General features: G+C 41.7%; 2 protein-coding genes across 5 annotated transcripts; one reads left to right on the plus strand and one right to left on the minus strand.

Annotated features, from left to right (window-relative positions):
- The first annotated feature begins 17 nt into the window (after window positions 1–17).
- Window positions 18–10,254, plus strand: nfe2l1b (nfe2 like bZIP transcription factor 1b). Of its 3 annotated transcripts, none has more exons than XM_069664792.1 (6): window positions 18–148; window positions 1,180–2,003; window positions 3,056–3,280; window positions 5,623–5,712; window positions 5,832–5,984; window positions 6,191–10,254. In XM_069664792.1, exons 2-6 carry the CDS (start codon window positions 1,446–1,448, stop codon window positions 7,568–7,570), a joined length of 2,406 nt encoding a protein of 801 aa, XP_069520893.1. In that variant the 5' UTR covers window positions 18–148; window positions 1,180–1,445; the 3' UTR covers window positions 7,571–10,254. The 3 variants fall into 3 exon arrangements, with proteins under 3 accessions (XP_069520893.1, XP_069520894.1, XP_069520895.1); XM_069664793.1 differs by lacking the exon at window positions 18–148 and adding an exon at window positions 912–1,077; XM_069664794.1 differs by lacking the exon at window positions 18–148 and adding an exon at window positions 912–1,073.
- A 1,809-nt stretch (window positions 10,255–12,063) lies between these two features.
- Window positions 12,064–16,483, minus strand: cbx1b (chromobox homolog 1b (HP1 beta homolog Drosophila)). 2 transcript variants are annotated; one of them, XM_069664919.1, is made up of 6 exons: window positions 16,326–16,483; window positions 14,867–14,948; window positions 14,425–14,584; window positions 14,150–14,303; window positions 12,879–12,973; window positions 12,064–12,750 (listed from the first exon to the last, which is right to left on the minus strand). In XM_069664919.1, exons 2-6 carry the CDS (start codon window positions 14,919–14,921, stop codon window positions 12,609–12,611), a joined length of 606 nt encoding a protein of 201 aa, XP_069521020.1. In that variant the 5' UTR covers window positions 14,922–14,948; window positions 16,326–16,483; the 3' UTR covers window positions 12,064–12,608. The 2 variants fall into 2 exon arrangements, with proteins under 2 accessions (XP_069521020.1, XP_069521019.1); XM_069664918.1 differs by having other exon boundaries at window positions 16,315–16,483.
- Window positions 16,484–17,648: the final 1,165 nt, after the last annotated feature.

The following is a 17,648-nucleotide window of genomic DNA, read 5'->3' on the forward strand; positions in this document are numbered from 1 at the left end:
CAAGTCATGGTGGGCCATTCAATGAGGAAAGGCTGGAGAATGCTATATCGGGCAGCACTGTGGAACTTTTAATGAAACAGGACTAAATGCTGTTTTTAGGTGGTAGTGGACTTTAGAGCATGAAGATACAGTTGCAAAATCTCCATGCGTAAGTATTAAATCAAGACATTTTCAATTAACTAATGCGTAAGCCGACATATGATTTGCAGTGATTCATTGCACTGGCTGACGTTAGCAGACAAGTAGATGAAAAAGTCTTATTTTTGGGTGATACCGTAACGTGTCTTGTTGAAGACGAAAGTTACTTTTTAAAGTAGTTGAATGATTAAGATAGTTAGCGGTAAACTAGCTTACAGGGCTAGCACAGTATAGGTTGTGAGTTCCAATAGTAGTGTAGCATTTTCGCTAAACCCCACCCATGCTTTATTCCTATTGGCCTGGAGTAGCTGGAGTCATGTGTCGTCACAGCGCTCGTCGCATGTGAATGGCTGTACAATCCGTCAACCATCTTTTCACCACTTGTTGCTAGGGAGATTGTTTGATGCTAGCCCCAGCGGAAGTGGGTAGTCCTAAAAAAAAAAAACAGTAGAGGTACCTGTCACTTTTTAAGGGAAACAGAGATGAAAGCGAACTAGCTAATGTGACGACTTGTCTTATAACTGCCACTTTATGTTATTTAACAAGGTTATATTTGCTTGTATAAAAACAGTAGCCGGGTCTTAAAACACAAGGTAGCTAACGGCTAACGTCATAAGGACGAAGATAGGCGCAGCTGTGCGCGAGGAGGGAGGGACCCTGCCTGCCTCCTAACGTTGTGCGTGTGCTAGCCAGCCCAGCGAGCTTTCTCGACTCCCTCATTCACCTTCAGCAGCACCCACAAGAAGTAGTTGTCCTGTCAAGGGTGGGGTGATGTCTATAGCTTTCAACAACTCTGGTCTGAAGAATTTTCAAGAAAGAAAAGGCATTGAGCGATGCGAGCAGACATCACTTCTCTATTCTCGAGTCGATGGAGTGGTTGCAGTTGGCTTGCGAGTCCTGATTTTATTCATTAACATGTGCTACATAATGCAAATGTAGGTAGGTAAAGCTTGCCTGGCTTAGGGCTGAAAAATGCATAATTTTGTTGAAGTAATTTTGTTTGTAGTGTAGCAATAAAATGTAATTTCTCACTTTTGCCAGGAATGGGAACATGAAAACCTTATGAAGAACAAAGCTTTGAGCACAAACTGGACTCTCTCTGAGTGGAAACCCCATCCTGGATCTCATATGCCTTCTAAACAAACTGAATCATTTTGAAGACCCTTCCCCTCACTATCTTTTACCACTTTTTATGTTTACATATCTATCTCTGTCTTCTAGTACAACTACAGAAGTACTGATCAAAGGTAGTTAGCCCCCTTTTTGTTTTTATTTTTTACTTTCACCTTTTGTTCCTTTGTAAAGAAATGCTTTACCTGAAAAAGTACTTCACAGAGGGCCTGATTCAGTTCACCATCCTTCTGAGTCTCATTGGGGTGCGGGTGGACGTTGACACCTATCTAAGCAATCAGCTGCCCCCACTGAGAGAGATCATCCTGGGCCCTAGCTCAGCCTACACCCAGACACAGTTCCACAACCTGCGCAACACGCTGGACGGCTATGGCATCCATCCAAAGAGTGTGGACCTGGACCATTTCTTCACCACTCGGCGGCTGCTGAACCAGGTGCGCCAGCTGGATCGCCTCTCCGTGCCCAGTACCGAGCTCAACACCTGGCTAGTGCATCGTGACTCTGAGACTGTGGTGTCCCCCAGCAGCCAGTCCAGCCCCAGCATCACCCTGGACAATGGGGCCGGCCTAGAGGACGTTAACAACCCTGACGCTACCCCGGCCATGAGGGGAGGAAGTGGAGCGCCTGAATCTACATACAACCTGAACGCAGCCGACAGCAGCCTGGGAGCTGTGGCCCCAGAGGGCAACCAGGAGCAGGGCAGCAGGGATGGCAACGACGACCTCACCAAAGAGGTACTGCAGCTTCTTTCTGTCTTCACTTTGTTAACACCTGGGGAGCATGTGTCAAAAGACAGGGCTAACACCTCCTTTTGACATTTGCTTGTTGTCAACACATTCACAATGATGAGAGCAGGATTTAATCACATTTTAATGTTAAAATAAGTTGAGAAATTAATGTTAGATTTGTTTCCTGGCTCTACTTAGTGGTTGACTAATCTTGCAAGTAGTCATCATCATAATCCCCGGATGTTGCCGATAATTTATGATAGATGCAGAAAAACATTAATTAAACTTAAGATAACTTGATCAATCACAAATACTGTTATAGTTTCATAACAATGGGGAATTGTTGCATTAAGCTCGTACTGTATTCCTAAAAACTAAAACATACTAAGTGAAGATGAACCATTCGTATTCCACAGCCCTGGTCTTTTATTAGTGTCAGATATTTTTAGTCAAACCAGTTGAGTCACATTTGTTACAGCTGTGATTGTGGTCACATTTAATGTTGTTCATGTGGGTTCTCCTCGGATAAAACCACAGCGAACAGACTTCTCCTTTGATTCTCTCTCTTGAAATGGGACAAAACACAAAATAACAGTGCTATTTTTTACATTTACCTGAAAGATTTTTACAAACTTACTTTGTATGATAGTTTATTGTTTATAAAGGGTATAAGATGAAATGTATCATTATAGCTATGTGAGGAAACTTGCACATAATGGCCATATTGATGCAGGGAAGTTAGGAGTGACACAAAGTCATTGTTTGGAGACTTCCCTCTGATCACATGTTAACCACCATGTCAAAGTGTTTTTATCATGGTTGCATCATCTTCACTTGATGTCTGTTACATGATCTGCCATGATCTCCTGCCAAGTACTCTTGTGTAAAAGATAAACAGTCTAAGTACTATTATTTTGTAAACAAATAATTTAATCATAGGCAGCACAGATATGTTGGGTTTCATTTGCACTTTCAATACATTATACGCCTACCTGGTTATTAAAGTCACTTTTCTCTGCACAGGGCCATTTTTCAATGGTTGCTATATGTTTTTCCAGGACATTGACTTGATTGACATCCTATGGCGACAGGACATCGACCTCGGTGCGGGAAGAGAAGTGTTCAACTACAGCAACCGGCAGAAGGAGAGCGAGGAGGAGCAGAAGCCCAGCCCACATGAAAACAAAGACGGGAATGAGGAACAGGAGAGCTGGAGAAACGGAGTGAACCTGCAAGGTGCTCAGCCAGTGGACGGGGAGACGGGAGAGAGTATTCCAGAGCAGGTTTGTGGACTAAATGTGTCTCTGTATTCTTCTGTTTTATCCAGTGGAAGGTGGATTTAACGGTCCTTTTACACATGAAAAGAGCTTGAAATTTAGGAGCTGCACGCTGGTGATATAAGATAATTCTGCTGAATGTGAAATTTTATTCACGTGGAGACCTTTCAAGCTTGTTTCTTTTTGTCCACCATTTGCCTTAAAAAAAACGTGGACTGAGATATTACTTTCATCTGTAAAAATGCTCAGTTCAGACATAAGAGTTTCATCCCTTTGTTGAGTCACAGCAGCCAGTGAGTTAAGTCCCAGACAGTGGAGGGAGAGATCAAGCAAATCGAGCTGAATCGCATTTTTTTTAGTGCTTAACAGGCAAGAGAATTTTCTATCGGACCAGTAGCCACACACTGAATATAGTCCTTATAAAACTACTGATGCCCACACATGCTGCACATCCAGGCAGATATCTGTGGCATCAGTTAAACTATTAGACAAACACACAGAATATTTATTAGGAAAGCACTACAAACTCATTTTAAATAGTAAAATTGTGTCCGTCTATGAACAGAAATAAATTGGCCTTTTAATCAAGACACAAAACAGCAGACAGGATAGTTGGGTTCATCAACAGTGTCAGAATGATGGATGTTTAGTCCCTAACCTGTTTGGTTAATTTGAACTCAGTGTTTCAAGGTTCATTTATTTCTCATTATGGAACACGGGGTTGCACAACAAAATGTAAGATGCAGCCTCTTTATGCTGCTCAAGAAAAACAGTTGTGAAGGTGAAGTGCAGAGGACTCGAGGAATCTTAACAGTCTGATAAAAGACGTCTTTTTTGTACTGTTTGTTAAGTTTGTTGCGTACAAAATAACCGCACGGAATAACCACGGCTGACGAAGACTCCTTTTCACGGTGGTCTGCGTCAAATCGGACTCCAGCTGAGTCGTTTGTGGCCTGAAATCGAAGCGTATCACCCGCAGGATTGTCTAACAGTTTATGCAGAATTTTAGCAGGAATTCCAAGTTCTTCAAAGTACTAATATGACTTCCATCATGTCTATAACCCAGTCCCAATCTCCACCCTAAAGCCTAAGCACTGGCTGGACAATCACGTTCATATACGTCATCAGGTTGGTTATGAAATCTGGGTAACTACCAAAGGAAAGTCTGCGTTTGGCTTTGAAAAGTCTGCATCAGAGCCCTCACGTACTAGATTATTTGACAGTGGGACAGCACTAAGCGCCCACACACTTACCGGGAACGCGCCTCAAAGTCTGTGAGTGTGGAGATTGGGATTTGGCCTCTGTGAACACAAACCAGACCAGAAGTAAAATGCAACATTTTTTGTATTTGTCTGGACCAAATTAGTTGAACATGAAAAGTGAAACCATAAAAGCATCATCAGGGGTTGACAATGAGCACAATTTTTCACCGGGTCAACGAGCCAGTAACTTTCAAAAATTCACTGGCCCTGCCATTAAAACCACTGGCCCTGAAATGATGTTATTTCTGTATTATTTAAGGTCAAATTTGGTTTCTCCTTATGTCAGGGTTCTTATTACTATATGTGTTCAATTGTGGAACTATTATAAAGTCATAAAAATAGATAAAAATAATCATATGGGTATAAATAAAGAGGTTTATTAATAACATTAACTTTTGAAACGAAATCTTACCGTCTCCTACTTTCTGCAGGTGTAGCAGTTAGAAGGAAACAGTCCGCGGCACGTTCGCTCCGTGAACAGTCTGTTTATGTGGCCACAGCGTTAACGTGCATTGGGACAAGGTGTCGCTGATAACGGGAATACACACACTTATAGCCACCTCGCGTAACTGCCTGTTTGCCTCCATCATCCTGCAGGTACATCTGTGACGGCAGAAGCGTCGCATGCATGTTTACAGTTCAGGTGGCACACAGACTCTGCATGCACAGCGGGGGGGAGTAAATCTCCCTCGTGTGTACGAAAACTAAAACTTGTGTGTTTATACTAGTCTGCGGTAGCTTGCTAACGTCAATTAGCGTGTTCTAGAATCTCTGTCGCGAGTGAAGCGACTAGCATGTAACGTGTTGTTGACAAAGGCCAAAGTGCCTGCAGTGATTCTAACATTGGAGATTACTGCGGGATTCTGCGTAGAAAGTAATCAGTCCCATCCATCGGGACTGTGAATCTCGGGAGGTCTACTATATTGTGTACACTGTGGGCTTGTGGATCCTACTGGCACACCGGGCCAGTTAAATGCTTTTTTTACCCGTGGCCCGACGGTATGCTTTTCACCCCCCGGGCCAGTGCTTATGTCGAGCCCTGATCATGTTTTTTGACTGTATTGGTATCTCTCTGTTTTTACCCAGCTCCCAGGAATCGGCTCACAGACTTCGCTGTCTCTACAAGAATGCTTGAGGCTGCTGGAGGCCACGTTTCCTTTTGGAGAAGAATCTGAGGTAAAAACACAACATTTAATGCCCTGAATGTATCGCTAGTATCTGTAGAAGAAGTTTGGAATATTCTGCTTGATGTGACAGGGTTTTTGTTTATATATCTATATGTGATTTTCTGTTAGTTTCCAGCCCCGGTTGTCAACCCAGAAATAGTTTCCAATGAAGCTCCTTCTACATCTCAGGGCCTTCCTCTTGCACCACAGCTGCCCCCAGCAGAGCCTCAGTTAGACCTGGAGCAGCAGTGGCAAGACATCATGGCCATCATGGAGCTACAAGTATGTGCCCTTTGAGATGCATTTGCTTTTATTGAAAGTGTATCTTTATAGGGCGATAGTGTAGTATGAAAGATGCTTCCTCAAAATGTGAAATAATTCAACCATAAAAGGGAACAAAAACAGAGATTTAACCTCATAACAACATGAGTTATAATTAGAGCAATACATTTGTATCTCCACTAACAAAATCCTTCTTTCTTTCAAAGGCGATGGAAGTGAACAACACTTCGGTTCACACCAACTCCAGCAGTGTTAATGGCACAAGTGTGACAACTGAGTCCAACACTGTCGGGAACTTTGAACTTTCAACTGGCTCTACACCAGTAAACCAGGATGTCAGCCTTCACCAGGCCTCCCTCCCCAGCTGCAGCCAAGACTTTCCCCAGATTTTCAATCCCCAGTTGGACTCAATTAGCATCACCCCAAGACCCACCTTGCCCAGACTTTCTTCCAGCAACTCCAGCAACATCAACTCCACGTTTGGAACCACTAACCTGACTGGGATCTTTCTCCCACCTCACATTAACAGTTCTAGTAACAACATTACATCCACACCTATCCTGCCTGATCCGTTCAGCACCCTCCTAGAAGAGTCTATGCTCGATGAGATCAGCCTGCTGGACCTCGCCATGGAGGAGGGTTTCAGCCAGGCCCAAGCTTCACAGCTGGAGGACGAGCTTGACTCAGATTCTGGTCTTTCCCTGGACTCCAGCCACAGCCCGGCCTCGCCGAGCAGCTCTGAGACATCCTGCTCCTCTGCAGCATCTTCCTCATCAACTTCTGCCACCTTCTCGGAGGAGGGAGCTGTGGGCTACAGCACCGACTCTGAGGTTGCCACTGTGGAGCCAGAGGAAGGTGCTGTTGGGGGTTATCAGCCCGGGTACAGTAAGCTCTGCCGTATGAGCTATCAGGACCCCTCCCAGTTTCACAGCCTCCCTCACCTCGACAGCATAAGCCACAATCACACCTACAACCTGCCACTCTCCTCTGCGTTCGCCGAGCACCCAGAGCTCCCACTCTCAACTGGGAAGAAGACCGTCCGCGACAAACACAACTCAAAGCTTCAGACTCATCAGGACCTGCTCGACAAGCACTCAAGTCGTGATGAACGCCGAGCCCGGGCCATGAAAATCCCCTTCTCCAACGAAAAGATCATCAACCTGCCTGTGGAAGAGTTCAATGAGCTTCTTGCAAAGCACCATCTGAGCGAAGCCCAGCTCGCCCTCATACGAGACATCCGCAGGCGCGGCAAGAACAAGATGGCCGCCCAGAACTGCCGCAAGCGCAAGCTGGACACCATCATCAACCTGGAGCAGGGCGTGCAGGACCTGAGGCGGGACAAAGCCCGTCTGCTGAAGGAGAAGATGGAGTTCATTCGTTCCCTCCGGCAGATGAAGCAGAAGATGCAGAGTTTGTACCAGGAGGTGTTCAGTCAGCTGAGGGACGAGGAGGGCCGGCCCTTTCCTCCCAGCGAGTACTCGCTGCAGTACAGCGCAGACGGCAGCGTGCTGATCATGCCCCGCTGTGTGACAACTGCCGAGCAGAACCGTAAGCCCGAGAAAAAACAGAAGGACAAAAAGAAGTGAGGGGGGGCAAACTGCTGTGTATTCTATAACTTTGCTAAGTCAATAAGAAAGATTTCTGCAGATGCAAGAGAGATGTCCTTTTTTCCTTTAAGAAGATTCTGGTGAGTAGAGAAATGGCATTGTTGACTACTCTTCCTGCATAAGTTTCTCCCTTTTTCATTCTGTTCCTACATTTATTTCCTGGAAACGACTTTGAAGCTGAAGTAGCTCTTCGTTTGAGTACTGATATTTCATTATTTAGTCGGGGGGAAACAATAAGCAAAGAGGAGGGATATAAAAGGACATAAAATGAGCTATTAGAAAAATTTTAGCTGCTCTTGATCCTTTTGCATCAAACCACTGAGGATGGAGGAGATTTGTAGGGCGAAACAAGGGACTGGTAACGAGAAAAGTCGGAGTACGAACACTGTCAACAAGGATGGTTGGATTACCTATGCACGGAAGGTTTTAAAGGACTATCAGATCACATCCCACCCTGGAGACTTTTAGTGATTTTTATGGTCACTGAGGCTTTTTGAGTTCAGGAAAAGAACATCATCAAAGGTTGTGAAAGTTAGATACCAAAGGCTAAAGAAAGTCCATCATTTTAGGATGCCGTTAACACCTTTACTAACCAAAGGTTGTATGGTGCACATCCCTTGATCTGAGTACATCTTAAATGCTCAATAACTGCACTCTAATTCTGTAGGTTTGTATCGCAAATTCCAGTTTTTGAGTCAGTTGCATCTAAGTTTGGAAGGCCCTGAAGAGATTGGGTTTGTTGTGTGGCTGGAGGATGTTGACACAAGAAAGAGTCAGAGGTTGAGAGTTCCCGGGCTGGCCGCTGCTAAAGGAGGCCTGGAGGTGAAGTCCTGCAAGAGGGGCGGATGGATGTTTTAGGGAGGAGGCACACTGCATTGCTAAACGTATCAACTTCCTTATAAATTATACATAGCACTGTAATTTGTCTTTAAAAGGCTTGGCTATATGCATTTTGCTGTGTCTGTCGCTATTCCTTCGCTGCAGGTTTAAATAACGGGAGCTGCGTTTAGGAAGGCTCTTATTAACTGTTCATAATCTGTAGTATAAGCAAGGTTAGAGGTCAATCCACATCAGCTTTACATAACGGTCTACACCCTCTTTGTTTATTTAAACACTTAAGTCAGCAGAGCCTGTATTCATAAGAGGAATTTGAGTTGGAGTGAAGGGCCAGGAGCGCCAGGAAGTACTGTATGATCTGCAGCTCCGGGCTGTCACAGATCAAATTTACAGATTATTTAAAGAGGTGTTCCGATACCAATACCAGTATCCAAAATGCCTCTGATACTGCTAAAATATCAGGTATCGGGGAGTCAATACAGTACAAATTGTCTCTTTTATGGCTGCAACAAGCAATTACTGTTTCAGAGCGGCGGAGAGGGAAAGGGCAATGCTAGCAAACACTGTCACGTTAGTTAGCAAAAGCCAGCGATCAGTGTTTTCAAATCACACGTTTAAAGGCTCTTTTATTTAAAGTTGCAGATAAGATATTGAAGTGGGAAATAATACATTTTAAAGCAGGTTCTTGATTAAAAATTAGGGTTGCTCTGACACTTTTCTGCGGACAGCAGGGGTCATGAGCTGAGCTGATGCTAACGCTAAAGGTACTCATCTCGTTTCGAGGTTAGGATTCCTTCTGTGTACTGAGTCAGGCCTTAAAACAATAAAAGCACTCGTACCACATCCATACAGGTTATGTAGTATAGCACACAGCTGTTAGATAATAATAATATGATTTTTATCACTCTGGTATCGGAGGGGTTCTTGCTGCTCGCTAATAAATTGGTATCAGGAAGGAAAAATTGGTATCGGAACATCTCATTGTTTTTCCTTTCCTCTTGGATGCCTCGTTTTTAAGCGTAAACTTAAAACAGGCTACGTGGTCGCTGTGGTATAGCGATATCTCTTTAACTTATTAGCCAACATGTCCCGACAGAAAGCCACTGGAGGCAACTTTTTAACTGCTGTAAAAGCCGAGCTGTTGGCTTGAATATTATTAGTCCTGTTTTTAAGTTTTTGTGTTGATAACAAAGTGAGCCGAGTTGTTAAACGAGATAAAAAGTTATTTGGACGCGTGGTTTGTCGACGTGTGTTACGGCCACTTTGCTTTGAATGCCTTTATTTCACAGACTCATTATCTTCACTTTAAATGTTTTGAGAACTGACGGGGAAAATGTTCTCAGAGTAGAAGTGCTATTACTTGTCTTTTTGAATGAAGTTTGTCAGTACATGTTGCATCGCCCTCTTTTTAAAAATATAAAATAGGTCAATTGTTGCAGCTGAGATAGCAGTTAGGCTAGAATATCTACAAGAGGCTGAACAGAAGTCGCAACATTAAGATGATGTCCAAAAAAATAGATTTGAAAGGAGAAACATCCTCATTAAATGTGTTATTCAGGCATGAAACTCCGGTTAACATTCACTTCAGTGTAACCCAGTGCGACACCAACTATTTAGTACTGCTACTACTTAGTGCACTTTTTTTTGTCTGTCTTGTTCTGTAAATATTTTCATGTTTGTGTTTGTCATGATTTATGTAGTTTGTCAAATGTCTCCATAACGGTCTCACCCTCTGCTTTGAGTTTGGATGTAGTTCCCTCTGTTTTGAGATATTTGCTGGCAATCAAGAATTGTTTTTATTGATTAATAAAGTGTTTTTATTTTCACCTGTGACTCTTGTGTTCTGGCTGTCATGAATGGTACATAGTTTATTAAACTGTAAAGTTACAACACATTACTCAGAAAACTTGCTTCTTGAAAAGAGGCTCAAGACAACCACAACTAGCAAACAGACCTGCAACAGTTAATTTAATCAGTGAGCAGACGTGTAGAAATTATTTTGACAATCCATTGGTTGTCTCGAGCTAATGTGCAGCTTTTCTGGTCTTGCTAAAGATTGAATGGAACATTTTCTGATTGTTGACGGCCAGTGATTCCCAAACTGTGGTGTGTGTACCTCTGGTGGTACAAGAGCCTCACTTGGTGGTATACTAGTGTCTTGCTGAAAAGCCTGACAATTATACTCCAAGTGGGCTAAGTACTCATCCCCAAAAATGTAATTTAATTTAATATTTTTTATTTCATATTTTGGACCATTTGAATTAGTTATGTAACATTAGTTAAAAGCATTTGGATTGGGACTGTTCAGTACTTGATTAAAGCAGAATGAGTGGGATTGAGAGTAGGGGGGGGGGAATCACAGGGTAATCTCTATTTACAGATTCTACATAGAAATGTAGAAACGATCTGTTCTAGATCAAACATTCAACTTGAGATAAATTCCCTTGACGCTGTGACACGAAAGCCGTCCACATTTCCCGACTTCCTCGAATGCATCAGAAATGATCGATCCGACCTCCGTTAAACAAACGAGCATTTTAAAAGTCGTTTTCTTCTCTTGAAGACAGACCTGACAAAGTTTCATTCTGACTCATCTGCTTCATGATGTCAGAATTTTTCGGCAAACGCAAGACTCGTTAATTAAAGTAAATTACAAGAAAACAGTTTATTTTTCTGTAAACAATGCAGCACGCAGAAAAGGAAGTCTTGACTGGAAGTCATTTGTCGGCAACTGCTGGCTACACGCCCGGCATGTTCACCGTTGTCCCCTATAGCCAATGGGATCTGAGGTCGATCGCAGTGTAACTCACTATACGATATGCGATATGTGGCCCACAATAACAATAATATCACGATACAGTGATTCTGTGATAAATTGATATATTGCAAGATAATCATATAACAATACATCACAATATCAGATTGATTGAAGAATACAATATGCCCCTAAAAAGGTCAAGTGCTGGATTCATGTATTTATTCACTTCAATTTGGTGTCAGTTTCACAGAATTTGACACAAACTGCGATGAAACAATGAACGTGTTTCCAGTCTAAGTTTACAGAACTTTAGAACTGTAAAAACTAATCAGGACTTTGGATTTGAAAGTGTCTGTCGCATCTCTTAACTTGTTTTCGCCGCTGTCCCACGTTATCCCGCTAAGCTTCTTCTTCTTCTTCGGCCAATTAATGTCCGTTCACATTACCCTCCTTCATGTCATAAGCGCCACCGTGAGGAGTCATGTATCGCAGGGAAATCTGTTTAGAGTGCCATATCTTTGTAAATAGAAGTATTGATATTTGGCGCCAGCCGATCGATAATTGTATTGCACAAACCAGTAGGACTATATATTGACGAATCGATATTTTGAGGATGCCTTATGGTTAAAAAAACAAGCGACAGGCTGTGTCTACAAATACACCTGACATTTCAAGACTTCCTCCCACCGATATATTATTATTATTATTATAAATAATGCTACAGGCGAGCTGGCTTTTTCATTGTTAAAATGGTCTTAAAAGTTCTGAAATCTCTGCACTCGGCTATTTTCATGGGGAAATGTTATAGTTTATAGTGGCAGCCCTACCAGGTAATAACCCTGTTGTAGTAAAAGTGACACCAGCATGAAACAGCACGTTAACAAAAAGTGGTTTATTCTCCAAAAACCGACAAGCAAGACAGGATAATGAAAAACACTACAAAGATTACAAATGACCGAATTAATCACTGAAAATTTTCATAACCGTACATCAAACAAGTCCTAAGAAACAGCTAAGATGGACACAGATCTGCCCTCGAAAGCACCAAGTAAAAAAACATAATGGCACACTAATGAAATAAAAACATCACCTCACTGATACGATTCAAGAGCAAGATGACGGAGCACTGTACCGAACGTTGTGTGGAACTGATACTGACGTAGCCTTAAAACTGAGCTGGATGCTGTAAAGTAACGCTGCTTGTACATTTACGTTGGGGATTTGTCAAGCAAACCTGAAGCTTATTTACAGTTTAATTGTATCCAGATAAAAGTAGAATCAAATGAGAGATACTACACCAAATGACGAATGAGTCCAATGGTGTCTTGCTTGTCTCAGTCCCCCCTCCCGACCCCCCTGTTGAAAGTACAATGAAGTTCAAAACTACCGCTTCTTTCTTTCCCCCTGCCCCGCTGCCCTGTGTTAGTTTTTGTCGTCTTTTTTCTCGTCTTCGGTCGGATACGAGTGCCAAGTGAGTCTCTCCTCGTAGAAAGAGATGACCACCTGCGGACACTTCACGTTAGCCTCCTTCGCCGGCACCAGGTCGGCTTCATCAGAGTTTTTCCTGCACGAAAAACACAAAAACAAATGTAACTTTTGAACATCTCACGACGCATTTTAATTCCCAATCAACCAAGGTAGATATTTAGTCACAGTTTCAACATCTGTCCTGTATGTACGATGCATACAAACCATTTCATGAGAAACATAAGTTCTCCTGTGGAATCTGTGGCGCCAATAATCCGCTCTGGATCCAGACCTCGAGCAAAGCCCCTTAGCTTCTCTGTCTGAGGATCAAACAACCAAATACAACTTAGATACCAACAGCACATAGAATATCAAGGTTCCTTCCTTAATACAAAACATATGGCGTTTGGCAATCTTATTTGCCTCTTTGCATATTGTGCAGACAGATAGATAACGTCCAATCGCTAGTGGGACGTGCTCAAAATCACTTATGTAAATATTCTGTTAATGCACCTTACTGTTGCCTTTTTCCTCACAAATTTGTCAGACTGCAACTAACAATTATTTTCCCTATTGGTTCATCTGGGCTACACAATTAATCCAAATATTATGGATCTCCCAAAATGGCCAAGAGCATCATCTACATCCCAGATGCTGCAACTTCTGATAAATCATGTGCAATGCTTCCGCTTATTTATGAGCACCATGCACAAAATCACTTTATCTTTTAGTATCAGGAGCAATACAACCTTTTCTTAATTATTATACAACATACATTACATTCTGTATCATGTGCTATCTTTACATTCATAATCTTGTGCAATATAAGTTTTTACTGCTTTATAACTGTCAATTTAATTGCCAACATTACTTCCTGCTTACTTTTGTAGATAACTTATTGTAATATTGTTGTTCTGTTAGGCACTGTCTCTTCTGCATTAACCCTAACTCTTCATATGTGTTTTCACAATATTTGAGTGTTTTTTTGTATTTCTCTGGAGATATTTGGCACTAGAATTTGCTTCGGGATAAAGTTCTCTTATCTTAAAGGGAAAATGTGTTACCAAACAGCACTATTGTCTTATCAGTGCAACTGTAATGAGAGCCTGTGGTTTCTGTGGTTAAAAGTTCCCCCTTGATGGGGTGTAAGGTTAGCCTAAACTTATCTGCTCTGCCCACAAAAAAAGCTGTTATTCATGGTTTTATTTAGTTAAAACTTCAAGCAGAGCAAAGAAACACTAAACAGTTCTTCAGTGTCAGTTTTAACACATTTTAGTTATATTCTTAGTTTTATGTTAGATGTACCTGTATGTAAAGTAAATGATTACTGATGACACAAATTTAAAGTGGGGTTACAGTTAGTCACAGAAGATATGATGCAGTCTTTGTCTTTGCTGCTTCATTGGTGTTGTCTGTGTGTGTCAGTGACTCCCTGAAACGATAGGCAGAGTGACTGTTTCTGGACTCTAAAGAAACAGCAAACACTGGGGACTCACATCGTCTTTTTTCTTCTTTGTTTTGCTTTCATCTCCTTCTGCTTCTCCGGCCGCCTTCCTCTTTCCGTCGTGTGCCAGCTTCTGGGACTGCAGAAACTCTGCAATCAAATCTGGACAGTCCAGGTTGTCTTCAGGCTCCCACGTGTTATCTTCACTGCAGAAACAGGCATAAACAAAAACTGTATTTTTGTGTTTCTTGGTTAGAATATACTAAATCAGATAATGACAGAAAAACAGGTAAAATATGCAGCAATAAATCTCCCTAAAGCACTCACTTAGAGAAGCCTTTCCACTTCAGAAGATACTCTACTCTCCCTTTCACCACCCGCCGATTCAGGACCTTTTCCACCACGTATTCCTCCTCCTCCTCTTCTTCCTCTGGCACATCGTCTGGCTTCTTCTCCTTCTTCTCAGGTGTGGTCATTTTACTCTCCGCTGCAAACAAACAGGTGTAATGAGCAGGTAGTTCCTGTAGACAACACCCATCCCTTTAGCGGCTGCTGAGATTTAAAAGTGTAAACTGTGATTACCTGCAGGTGATAATATTTCAGATGTTTACATTAATTTGGGAATCTTTCTCTTGAGTTATAAATGGGTAACAAACATGTAAAGTGCCACATTAACAACGTTTCCCACCCATTGACTCTTGACAAACACCTTTACCGCACAAGGACAAGAGATACAGAGAAAATGATGTTAGAAAATAATATTTTAAACCTTCTGTAACAGTGGGGACATCGTTAGGGGGTTCTGTTGTCAGGCTCATACTCATCAGGTAGACCTGGGGACCAGCAGGTTCCTGGTCAACATGGAGATTGTTGCATGATGGAGGAAAGCCGGAATCAATGTGGTAGAGAGGAGAAAACATTGGAGAAGGGGGTTTATTGAGGAGATGCATGGGTAACACTTTGAGGCAATGTGGATTAACAGTGATCGATATGTTTTTTCCCTTTGTGATATTTTTTAAAACTAGAGCCCGATTGATATGGGATTCTTAACACCGATACGAGCTGATGTAGTGAATTTGTTTTAGCTAAAATGACAAATCAATCCCAATACTCAACTAGAAAAACTATGCAGAGGTACTCAGAAGGCTGCTTTTTCTAAATCACTCAAAGCATTGTTTTCAGTAATAATATAAACATATAGAATGGTACCCGTATGTCTTTAACAGGCCTCTAATAGCCTGATAGTTTATATAAATAGACATCTGCAGCACTTGTAGACGTTGTGTCTCAACTCCTCAAGTTGCTGGGACTGTAAACAATAACCATCGCAACAAGGAAGTCCAAGCCTTAATATCAGTATTGTCTTTCTAAATACCTCTAAAGCCCCCCAAAATGTTCATCTCTCCCAGACATCGTCGTCAGACCATAGCTGATGGCTTCCAAGGTTGTAAGCCCCAAAATATCGGCCAACCAATATATCGATCAGGCTCTATTTAGAACACACTTTATATATGTTTTGACCCAGTTGTCTAATCTGCATTGCCTGAAGTTACCCATATATCATTACTTTATATAATTCATTTGATCTCTTGGGTGTTGGGGTTATTGTTACAAGTTTGTTTTTACAGAAGCTGATCACCTTAAACAAGTAAACAAACCCCAATATGTATCAATTCACTGATCAATAATACAGCTGTGGCAAACCGGGGACGTATTTATGGAGGTGCCTGGTACTGCCAGCATCAACAACAGTGCACAGGAGGTTTGCAACACCTGGCGGCGGCTTAGCAGACTGTAATGTTAATGTGCCCATGCAGAGCTAATAATAACATGAAGCAGGCTACTTTAAATTAGCATAATAATGGTGTTAAAAACATTGTGCATCCTCAGTTAAGGGTTTCTGTCTCTAACATTAGCAAGCAGAGAGAAGAAAACACCGCACGACAAAGCCTTGCAGGGACCCTCAGTTTGCAGCTCCTCCATATTGCTTTTGCGTTAGCAACTAATGTAACATACTCCGGGATGTCTGCAGATTATGATGATTATTTCTGCTAAAACGTAATGTACAAGGTGTTTGAGGATTATACATTAGGCGCAGCGCCAGTTTTCATTGAAAATTTGCACATTAACAGCTACCTAATGTCAGGCTCGTGCACAATCAAACGTTACCGAAACAACACGTTTGGAGGGAGGAGGGAAGACAAAAATTGAACTCACCGATGACTTACAATTAAATTTTTTAAAGTTCCACCCCGAACCGAAATAAAACAACACGAGAACCTCTGCCTCGCAATTGTACAGTTATAACGTCGCTGTGTGTCCTGATTTGTTAAAATAGAGCTCCACTAGCTTGACTACAGTGAAATGTATCGTTTCCGCCCCTTCGTCTGGTATGAGAGAAGAAAAAAAGTCCCCCTGGTCTGGTGCTGCGCGAGGACCGTGCAGCTCCACAGATTGTTAACTCATGTGGATTTACTCATCAACGTGACAGGAGGCGGGCGTGCTGCGTGCATGTGATGTGTAGATCTGTGACTGCGGAGTGAAGGCAAACGGCGGAGTGGATCAGTGGAACGGCCCTGCCTGCATGGCAGATAGAATACATAAATACAGAAGATAAACAGAGAACTTAATTGATCCATTTTGACCTTATCAATTTCAAGTATGAGACATGAAGTAGATTTTATAATGTACATGACTTCCCCAGTAATTTACACGTCAGTTTTTGTTGGAAATTTGGTTTAAGAAATATTTTCTGATGTGAATATATTATGTTTTAACTAAAACAATCTTATTCAGTACCCAGGTGTTCAGCAGGTTAATTTCAGCTGTGGGGTAAAAAAAAATTGTATTGTAGTACAAAAAGGGTCAAGAAGGGGATTTTTCATATTCATATTCACATCATAGGTATCACTTGACTTGACCTTAAACAATTCTAAGATTTCCCATTAAATTAATAGGTTTAATCATTTGTGATTTGAATGGATTATAACAAACAGAGTCTCTTGAGTTTAAGGAGTTAACAGACCTGATTTTTCACCAAAATTGAAATGTTAAAGGCATAACATAGATGCAGTCAAACAAACAACAAACAACAAACAAAATCTGTCAGGAAAACGTTGGGCTCGATGTCCTGACAAACTAGAATGTGTTCAATCCACACAAACGCAATACTACCGAAATAATATCTACATAGTAAGATACGACCAATAACTATACATATATATATATATATACATATATATATATCTATTTTTTTATACAGTCTATGTATACGACCGCTACGACTCACTACCACCTACTACTGCAAGTTGAGCTAAAGCAGACTCGGAATCCGCAAGTCCCTTTTGTTACGTAATATAACGCAAAAACAAAAAACTGCGGGTTTAGCAGCTTTACTGAAAACGGCCACGTTTTCCTCTAAATGTGTGCTCTTATGTCTTGTATATTATATCAACTCAAGGACTAACTTCATCCACAACTTTTTTAAGACAAGGTTGAGTATTAATCTCGTAAAAAAAACCCTGCAAGTTGCTCTTTAAAAACAAATTTTA

Source organism: Semicossyphus pulcher, unplaced genomic scaffold, assembly GCF_022749685.1.
Source record: "Semicossyphus pulcher isolate SPU_LCO1_2020_fin unplaced genomic scaffold, fSemPul1.0.p SCAF_16, whole genome shotgun sequence".
Classification (NCBI taxonomy): domain Eukaryota; kingdom Metazoa; phylum Chordata; class Actinopteri; order Labriformes; family Labridae; genus Semicossyphus; species Semicossyphus pulcher.

What these genes read in the sequence shown, in the direction of transcription:
- nfe2l1b (XM_069664792.1), top strand. Translation starts at nt 1,446, where the DNA reads ATGCTTTACCTGAAAAAGTACTTCACAGAGGGCCTGATTCAGTTCACC. An exon ending in ACGACGACCTCACCAAAGAG is followed by an intron (nt 2,004 to 3,055) that starts GTACTGCAGCTT and finishes ATGTTTTTCCAG; the next exon opens with GACATTGACTTGATTGACAT. An exon ending in GAGAGAGTATTCCAGAGCAG is followed by an intron (nt 3,281 to 5,622) that starts GTTTGTGGACTA and finishes GTTTTTACCCAG; the next exon opens with CTCCCAGGAATCGGCTCACA.
- cbx1b (XM_069664919.1), bottom strand. Translation starts at nt 14,921, where the DNA reads ATGAGTATGAGCCTGACAACAGAACCCCCTAACGATGTCCCCACTGTT. An exon ending in AAGTGGAAAGGCTTCTCTAA is followed by an intron (nt 14,304 to 14,424) that starts GTGAGTGCTTTA and finishes CTGTTTCTGCAG; the next exon opens with TGAAGATAACACGTGGGAGC. An exon ending in CTTATGTTTCTCATGAAATG is followed by an intron (nt 12,751 to 12,878) that starts GTTTGTATGCAT and finishes TTTTTCGTGCAG; the next exon opens with GAAAAACTCTGATGAAGCCG.